This window comes from Humulus lupulus, chromosome 4 (genome assembly GCF_963169125.1).
Source record: "Humulus lupulus chromosome 4, drHumLupu1.1, whole genome shotgun sequence".
Lineage (NCBI taxonomy): Eukaryota > Viridiplantae > Streptophyta > Magnoliopsida > Rosales > Cannabaceae > Humulus > Humulus lupulus.
The window spans coordinates 10,942,783-10,953,161 of NC_084796.1; the positions used below are offsets into that span (position 1 = coordinate 10,942,783).

General features: G+C 36.0%; 1 protein-coding gene across 1 annotated transcript; it reads right to left on the reverse strand.

Annotated features, from left to right (window-relative positions):
• Nucleotides 1-6,217: 6,217 nt before the first annotated feature.
• On the reverse strand, nucleotides 6,218-8,279 carry LOC133829953 (MLP-like protein 43). The gene is made up of 2 exons (XM_062259804.1): nucleotides 8,025-8,279; nucleotides 6,218-6,774 (listed from the first exon to the last, which is right to left on the reverse strand). Exons 1-2 carry the CDS (start codon nucleotides 8,218-8,220, stop codon nucleotides 6,500-6,502), a joined length of 471 nt encoding a protein of 156 aa, XP_062115788.1. The 5' UTR covers nucleotides 8,221-8,279; the 3' UTR covers nucleotides 6,218-6,499.
• Between the last annotated feature and the right edge of the window lie 2,100 nt (nucleotides 8,280-10,379).

Sequence of the window (10,379 nt, forward strand, 5' to 3'; positions counted from 1 at the left end):
TCGAGTATTTCGACAAATACCTGCAAGGAGGCTCGCATATAGGCAGCTTCTAGCTCAGCGTCGGGGACATTATGCAAAGTTCCTCACTCACCTTTGGGAAAGTTTCCCAGATGATGGCTCATGGCTTCCCCATACTGGCTCGCTAGAGGATGACCTTCGGAAGCAGATACATAAGATTGGGCGGGGAAGGTGCGTGTGCTTGCCGAGGCACGCTTTGTCAGGGATGGGGATCGAGAAGGTCCTGATCCATCCACAGTTGTGCGGGGAGCAGAAGAGCGTGGAGTCATCTCCTTGGGTAAAGAGGTGCCTGAAGACGCCCGCTTAGGACGCCTCCCCGGGGGTAAAGGAGCCCCAGCAAAAGAAGGAATAACAAAATTCCTTTTAGGCATGGAAGGGCGGGGGACAGAGGCATCAAAGGCAGAGTCCCCGCCAAGCATCGACGGTGACATCCGAGAGGTAACATCGCCAGTATGACCGTCATCGACCACGCCCCTAGCCCCACCGGCAACATAGTGCAAGCACGAGTAGTTCTCAGATACCACTGTCTCCTCAACGTCCATGTGATCGCCCGAGGGGTAGACATAGTCCCTATCGGCTACCTCGACATAATTACCTTCCTCGTGGCCGTATAGCCACAGATTCGCAGGTTCAGGTGAGGAGGGGCATGGACTCGCAGGTTCGGGTGATGCAGGGCATGGGCCCACAAGTTCGGGCGATGCAGGGCATGGACCCGTAGATTCAGGTGAGGCAGGGAGTAGGCCCGCATGTTCGGAGGAAACGGAGCATAGAGTGATGGTCTGGTTCGGGGTCAGCAGCCTGTACAAGTGAAGGTTGATCTCTGTAAAAAGGGCACTTGCTTGTTTACAGTCACTCGACAAGGCCAGGATTTTCATCATCCGGTCACGAGCCTTTGGTTTCAAGTTGGAGCCAGCGACCCCTAAGAGACCTGCCATCAAAAGAAAAGAAATAGTTATAGTTAGAAATACCATAGAAGAAAAGCTGAGTAAAAAGAGAAACCTCTCATGTGTGAGTTCAAAGTGAGAATAGTCTTACTTGGGGTGTTGAAGCTAGTATGTCGGGTAGACCCGCTAAAAGTGAAGAAATAGTTCATCTTCCACGAGCCTCTATTTGAAATGGAGTCCTCCATGAGGGAATTCCCTTTATGGGCCGCGACATTCTGGAGCTGGTAGAACCCGGGGGCAGATGTATTCGCCCTAAGGGTATAGAAGTAATGAACCTCGCTCATAGAAGGTCCTCTGGAATGCACCTAATGGTATAACACATATAGGCTGCTCAATGTCACCCATGAGTTGGGGGACAATTGTAGAGGTGCCAGTTCAAAGTAGTTAAGCACTTTGACATAAAAAGGATGAAGCGGAAGAGCCCCACTGGATCGGATTATGGAATCGCTGAAGGCCATGAACCCTTTTGGCAGCTCAGATGCGCATTCATCACGCTCTGGGATGACGAACTTGAGGTTTAATGGTAACTTATGAGTCTTTAGCATGTTGGACAGTTTATTCATGGTGAGGCTGGACCTGCCCATCTCTTTGAAAGAGTCAGAGGTTCTCTTCAGCGTCTCAGGTACCTGGGCAGAGATAGGGAGTTTATGAGCCATAGACTTTCCAAGGATCCTGGAGGACCCCCCACGTGTCCTATATCTACCAGCACTCCGTTTGACCCTAGGGCGTAAGACCGGGGACAGGGGAGGAAGCGTGGGTGGGATCATGGAAAGGAACTCCGGTTCAACCAATTCACGTCTACCACCTTCGAAGGAAGGATCCCTATGACCGGGAGACTTGTCACGACGAAAGGAAAAAGGCTCAGGGGGCAAGTTGTCTTCTAGGCAAGCAATTTCAGAAAGGCAATCCTGGAGGATTGATTGTAGCTGGGAAATGTATGTCGCATGCTGGGGGGAGAAACCTAAACCCGCATCCCTGGTATTGGATTCTAGCTCCCTCTCCAGGTCGCACACTTTCTGTCTGAGGTAGGACAGTCTCCGGAGGTAGAGCGTCCGTACACCCCTGCGGTTAGAGGGTCTACGCACGTCAGCCTCCGAGTCGAAGGATGACAACTCAATAAATTCGACATTGGACGGACCGTCGGGACATCGCCTAGATGCCATGGACCAGCTAAGACTCGAGGGCATATATGCGTAAGGGTAGCCCTATATCTACAACATGAGCGTGAGGGGTATATGGAAAGGGCCTATGCATATGTACTGGAAAGGCCATACGAAAAGAATGACAAACTCTGAAGAATGAGTGTCGTGCAACCATTAATTCTACCCCCGCATAGTCAATATAAAAAAAAGGGAGAGAAAAAAGAGGAAGGAGGCATACCTGGAGGTATATGTATGAAGCCGAAGGTGTGCAAGGATAGACTTGTGGAGGCGTAGGGTCGATTGAGAGATAAGCAAGGGCAAGACTGTAGGAGTGAAAGAATGCCTAGTGTCACCCCAATGCTAGCAAAAAAAAAAAAAAAAAGCAAAAGAATCAGGAAAAATAATAATAAAAAAAAGAGGATGAATAATTGAAGCGGAAGGAAAATTACCTCAAGAATGCTTTTGTGGTGGATGGAACCTTTGAACTTTTGAAAGTGATTTGGAGTGAATGCCACTAGGCTAGGCAAGTTTTGATGTGGAGAAATGGCTTCAAGCCTTGGGGTATTTATAAGGAAAGTCAAGGCCCCTTAGCCATTGGATTCAAATCCATATGAATGGTGGAGATCAAGAGTATGGGTAGTCTTGGGATCTGCGATTGAGAATGATTGGTCCTTATGCAATCTTAGGGATATTCATGGATCCCCCAAAAGTTAGATGGTCATTGTGTTTCTTTGGACACTATAAAGAAACACAACTTCAAAACTCACTTTGTGCTTCTTCAAGCAACATTGAGTAGCGCTCCAGGGTTGAGTCCACCAAAGTTGGTCGTACACATCAAACAAGAGAAAAATAAAGAGTCTACAAACACACTTAAAAGTGTACTTATAGACTCCGGGGCAAGTGTGAATACATGAATCCTTCCCTTGTGAATTCCATTCAAGTGAACCTCTACATTATGAGGCGCCCCAAAGATACAAGGGACACATGCTAGTGGGACGAAGAGGCATGGGCTTTACGTGGCATTAGAGGCGTTAGGCTAGGAAAATCCCCCTCGCTATGTGAGGGTCGTGGGCCAGCAGCCCATGCGCACGCCACCCTCGCTATGCGAGGGACGTTGGCCAGCAGGCCATGCGCGCGCCACCCTCGCTATGCGAGGGACCTTAGATGCTTCCAGTACGCGCGCGCGCCATGTCAGCCCAAGGCATCGCGCCTCGCTCCCGCATGATCACGCCCGCAGCCTCGCTATGCGAGGGTGCAGCCATGCCTCGACCTCGTACGACCACCATGCAGCCTCGCTATGCGAGGGTCAAACCTTGCCTCGCCCCCATATGGTCACCATGCAGCCTCGCCATGTTCTTTGTGTCCCGCATATGTAGACCAATGCATCCAAACAAGGGTCACCAAGGGTTGACTCACTACGTCAGACCCTCAAAGGATCCTTAGCATCTCATTATGCGAGGCCTTCACTAGACCTCCCGCATGCACCTTGTCTCGCCTCAAACACCCCCAAACCTTGTCTTCTCTTGATATGTAAAGTGTGGAGCCTCCTCAATATGCGTACGAGGAACACTTGGAAATACTAAGGAGAAGTGTCGTGTGATCCTAGGGTACCAGGTACGCGTACTAATATAGGATGTATGATCATGAAAGGGTCAGAGGCGTGGCCCTGTCATCTGCGTCTGACGAGTAGTGGCGGTGCGAATTTGTATGGAGAGTGGAGGCACTACCTGAGCATCCCTGACAATATTCCAGAGTCCACAGTACGATGTCCTATACCACTACTTGGGCAATGTCGGGTAGACACCACTATGTCCTGAGCCACTACCCTGACCCTGAACCTGCATACGTACATGTCCCCTGGGACCTACTTGTATCAGGGGGCCAATAGAGCCCACCTATAAATAGGTTTCGACCCCTCAGGTTAGGGGGTTGGAAAACTGATTGTATGGGGAGACGTTTAAGAAATATATGATCTTTGTTCCATTTTAGCTCTGATTTTTTTGTTGATTCAAGTTCTTTCCATCTGATTCTAAGTTATCCTTAGTATAAAAATATGAGTTTTCAACAGGTTAATTACAAACTACACGGTGTTTGAGAAAAAAAAATTTAAATATACAATTATATAAAATAATTACAAATTTACGGTATAAATTCTAGTTTTCTATATTAACTTTCAGGCTTTCTAATTTGCTTACACACCCACACAATTATGTCTTCCTCAAACTAATATTATATATATGTAAATAGATGTTTATATATATTTATGCAATTCTAAATCTTTTGGGCACGTTATTTTTAAACTGAAAAATAAATATTTATTTATATATTTACACGATAACATCTTACTCTTTTCTTTCTATTTTCTACCCTTTAGTTTTTTTTGGTATTTTTCTCTTCAGTAATTAGTTCATACATACTTTTGTTATGCTAATAATAATAATAATTACAAATAAATTTATTTTACTTATAAATATTTAAAATAAATATAATTATCAATATTAAATAAATATTTATGCTTACATAAAATATTATATATTTAATTAATATAATATATTTCTTTATTAGTAGTTACAATTTAAAAAAAAATATATGTTACTTGTTTAATGCAATTTAACATTTTTTTATATACTAGTTATAAAATAAAATTATATCTTTTAGTTACAAACTTAGTTTTATAATTTTTGTTACAAATATGTTAACTAAATTCACAACTTACATTTAAAAATATTAGTCACAAATATAAATTTTTTTAGTTATAAAATTAGTTATGTAAACCATTGTTACAAAAATAAATAAATTTAGCAACAAATTATTTTGTAAATGTTGTCTATAAAAATGTAAAACTTGTTTACAAATCTATAAAATTTGGTTATACATTTGTAAATGTTGTTTACAAAAATATTTTTATGTAATTAGTTTACGCATCTGTAACATATATTTACGAATTTATGACAACTATTAACCAAAAAAAATTATATTTCACTGCTACTCCGTATTTACACTTTTGACCTTCATGTTTTTCATAAAAAAATTGTATTTTTGTAATCTAACATATATTTTATATATTTTTTTAAATGTTAATATATTTTTGTGAATTTTCCTACGCTTCACACAAAATATACACAGTCCACACGGACATTATTGCCAATGAATACGTTAATGTGGTAACTAATGAAATACAAAATAACGCCTATATAAATTTTGTTGGGGTGATTCTTGGGTATCGGGAGTGACAAATATGAACATGATTAGGCATTTATTTATTTATTTTTAATGTCGCAAAAAATGTCTATTAATTATACAAATTAATCCTTTAAAATATATATATATATAAATCAACTATCACATGATTGATGGATTGTGTTGACATATTATTATACAACTCAACTAGCTTGAAGAAAATGACTAAATTAAATATAATATAACTGTCTTCATGATATTTATAAGTACACTTATAAATATATATATATATAACAATTTGATGAAAAAAAAAAAAACTATTTCCAATTATTAAAAAAATTGTCACAGAAAGAATTATTATACTTATGTCATCACTAAATTTTTTTATTTAAAATATTAATCACAAAAATTATAATTTATTGTAACAAAAACTATATTAATAATGACTAAACTTTAGTTTTCAATCACAAGTAATATTTTATTGTGAATAAAAGTGATATTTAATTATAAAAAATTTATATTATGACTAAAAAATTATTATTATTTTATTAGAAGTTAATATAGATTGAGTTTTAATATTATGTTAAGATTTATAAGACTTGATCTCAAAATCTATTGGATGAATAAACTAGCCCATATTCTTATTGGTATTTTTATTGACAAATATGATAATGTTATAGGTTGGTTACATGTATGTGTTTATACAATTGTTTTTGTAACAAACACACGTAAGAAGTTAACACGGAGTAACGTATAATCATAGCATATTTTTCAAAATAAATATTTATAAATATAGGATGACATGTAATCTTATCAGATTTTTCAAAATATTTTAAAATACCATAAATTTAATTATTTTGTTGTCTAATACTGAATTTTTAAAAGAAATTCCACGGAAAGAGAGAGAGCACACAAATTGAGCTATCGCCAAAGTGAAAAGTGAAACCCATATACTTCACACCAAATAATATAAAAGGACATGGATTATATAGACAATGGCCCAAATATATAATATACTTGGGCTATTGAAAATGGCCATTATTGTAAAATCCAGAAAAGCGCACACACAATAATCATAAAAGCGACAGTAGGGTAGGATACGTACTTTTACAATCCTTACACTCATATATATCATATTCATGAGTGTAAATTATTATATATGTATAGTAACAACTGCAAGCTCAACCAATGCACGCACACATATTAAGCTTGTTTTTATGCCTGAGCAAGGTGACTTGCGAGATCATTGGTGACCTCATTTGCCAGCTCAATCAATGTGTGTGGGTCTATAATCTCACCATGGTGCTTCTCATAATCGAAACACCAATGCACAACGCTGCCTTCACCCTCAGCTTTAGGAGTCACTACAATTATTATTTTGAAGTTCTTATAATGCTCCATAAGGTCACCTTCAATACATTTGAAAGTGATCGAAATCTTCTCATCATCTATAGCTTCTACTATTTGTTTAGATACCCTTTTCTTCCCATCTGAAATTAATTAATCAAAGTCAACAACAAATAAATTACTACAGTAATCAAAACACTCTTAAAACAATTTATACATATACCGCATTAATCAATTTATTTGTAAAGCTATTATGCACACACCACACATTAATTCTTATATTATATATTTTATAACTCTATTTTTATATGAATCTCGATTGGGATACGCGCGTGTAGTCTGATAACATGTCTGTTGAAAAATAAAATTGTTTAAATACTACTAGCTAGGTCATCAATGACAAAATCATAAAGCAAAACATCATAGAGAAATTAATATATATATATATATATTCAACTTAGAGTTTATAAAATGAACAACAATGCAAGGTATATACATATATTTAAAATTGTATATATATATTTTACTTCATGTTCCCTGATTTATTTAAAATTATAACATTTATTTCAATAATATTCAAACAAGATCTAAAATTTCACATATTTGCAAATAATAAATTAAAGACTAAAGTAAAAATTATAATTGTCCGTATTATCTTATACGTAAAATTGACTGTGCCTCACGCTACCAAAAAAATGTTAAAATTTCTAACCATATGTAAAAAAAAAAAATTAAATAAATACACCAGGGGACAAGGAACCTATTTTCTCCAATATGCATGTGTGGTTGAATTTTCAACAATAATAAGGATTTGCCTCATTACTTTTTTTGAGTACGATGACATATTATAACACTAATTAATCTTTATATATTCTGAAAACAAATTGAAAAAAAAAACAGAGGATGATCGTGGAAGAAGTACACGTAATAATGACTAGACTATATATATGAAGCAAATTTATACATATATATATATATATTAGTTATGTATTACAGAAATGAAACATTTTAACATTATTATTTCATTTTCATTAGAAGAAGAAAGTCTTCCAAATAGAAAATCATCCTACGTGATTCATAAATCATGTTTAGTTTCATTTTACATATGGTCGGCGGATTCACATATCAAAGCTAAATTCAAATAAAGGAAGAAAACGCTTCTACATATACATATACATATATATATATATATATATGTATATATAATTTCATGGTTAGTATTATTTATATGGATATGCAATATAATATATATATCATCATATAATAATAAGTAATAAATTTAAGCAGCTACACCATAATTAATTAGTAACGTACGGTCGATATTGATGCAATATTGTTAGTGTGAATATATATATTTGAAATTGAGGTTAATATGTAATTAATTATTACTTACCATGGAAGTAATCCCAGCAAATGATGGATCCCTCAGTACCCCACTCACCTTCATGTAATTCACAACCATGAACGTTTTCAGTGTGATTATGAACATTGTGGGGAGTGTGCTTTAAAATATGGTAGAACTTCTCAGCTGGAGCTTTGATTTCTACATTTGTCTCCAGCTTTCCACACAGCTCAGTCGAGGACGACATATTTCTTCCAAATAATTACTGTATATAAACTAAATGTTTAGATCTAGTTTTGAGAAAATGCCTTGGCTATAACCCTATTTATAGAATAATTCATCGAACATGATGTCACTTATTTCCTTCTTTCTTTCTTTCATTGTATTATTATAACTATAAATTCCTATAGTTGTTGGGACATTTAAAGTTTTGTCCACCTAATTTATTATATATTTACAAAAATAATTATACAATTTACAGTATTTTGATGCTTTGCTTATTTTTTTATTTGAGCATTATTATTTCACATTCTAAGATGTTCAACATCACTTAATATGACATATCATTATTAGGGTGTATAAAAATTAATATAAGGTATCACAATATTTTTAATTTAAAATAAATAAGTCTAGATATGTTACACAATATTAATTTTTATCAATAGCAATATATCACACAAAATAATTAAAGTGCTTCTTATCAATACATTTTCTATTTTTATTTAAAAGGATCATGCACTCCCAATATTGGCTATTGTAAAGTATATTTTTCTTTAAAATATAAAAAATATCCTAAAAGATCTTTCAATCAATTTTTTTTTTTTATATTTTTGCTACTCTCTATACATCTATATAATATTATTCATCTTTCAAAATTTATTTAACTAATTTCTCAGTCTTTCTCGTAATTTCTATCTCTCACATTATATTCATATTTGACATGGATAAAAATGATTTTTTTTAATATAACATTTAAGTGAAATAATGAAAAATTAGATAAAGATGTAAGGTCACTGCACCACAAGTCCATATAGCAGTAGGATGAAACTCAGCAAATTCATCCCAAAGAACATTGAGTCTAGTAAAGTATGTTTGAAAATCTTGGTTTCCTTGCTTGAGAGCAATAGCTGATTCTCTGAGTTGGAAAACTCTAGGCCCATTGCATCGATTGAAACGATAAGCCAAATCTTTCCACATAGCAGCTGTAGTGGTACAGAACATGAGGCTTTCAGCAATATTGGGGGAAACGGAATGTAAAATCTAAGAGATTGTCATGTTGTTACATCTTAGCCAATGGGATAGGTAATGATCATTGGGAGGAGGTCGGGGAAGAGATCCATCAACAAAAGTAGTCTTGTTCTTGGCTGCAAGAGAAACAGAGGTACCTCTTTTCCATGATTGATAGTTGGGACCAGTGAGAAGAGAAGTTGTGATGATATGGTTTGGGTGATCGACTGAGCTGAAGAAGTAGGGTGTGTCTTCGTCTTGAAGACGTGGCCTTGCGTGGATGTGCTCGGGAATAGGAGAAGCCCTTTGTTGAGGAATTTCAGTGGCCATTGATTCTTGATGCACACGAGGAAGAGCGATGGTCTTGGTCTTGCCATGGAGATGTGGATTTTTTGGGCGATTTGCAGAAGAGGGGACATCGCTGGTGCTGGTTTCGCCATGGGTGGCGGAGCTTCTTGTGCGTGGTTTAGCCATGGAGATGTGGAAGGGCGGCAGAGCAAAGAAGAAGGAAGAAGGGGAAAGATGGTTAGGGTTCTTTTGTATTCTCTGATACCATATTAGGAAAGAGAATGAAATTTTTATATAGGGTTTATACCTTTTTAGACCCTGTGTTTTTTCCCAATACCTGTTTGGACCCTGTGTTTTGACAAATTACTTTTTGGACCCTATGTTTTGTAAAATGGTTAAAATAGAACCTTAAACCCGATTTTGGTCAATGTTTTTTCAACTAAAATCATAAATAATTTACCAAACTAACAATTCAGAAGAAAAATAAAATCATTCTGCTTAAAAGCTGTGTTGTTATATTCAATTTTTTCTTCATTAAAATTGAGTTTATGGTTCTATTTTAACTATTTTACAAAACATAAGGTCCAAAAAGTAATTTATCAAAATATAAGGTCCAAAAAGTAATTTGTCAAAATATAAGGTCCAAACAGATAATGAGAAAAAATACGGGATCAAAAACTGTATAAACCCTTTTACTTATTAAATGGTACACCAAATAGTCTTATAGACCAAGAAATAAGAAAAGAAACAGCTAACTAACATAGTCAACAAGTCTAACCAAACTAGCAGAAGCTTAACGGCGGATGAGTATTCTAATACATAATTCTTTGAAGTCAGGCCAATCATATAATAATATGTTTGGAAAAATATCTTATCCTAACTCCATACGTC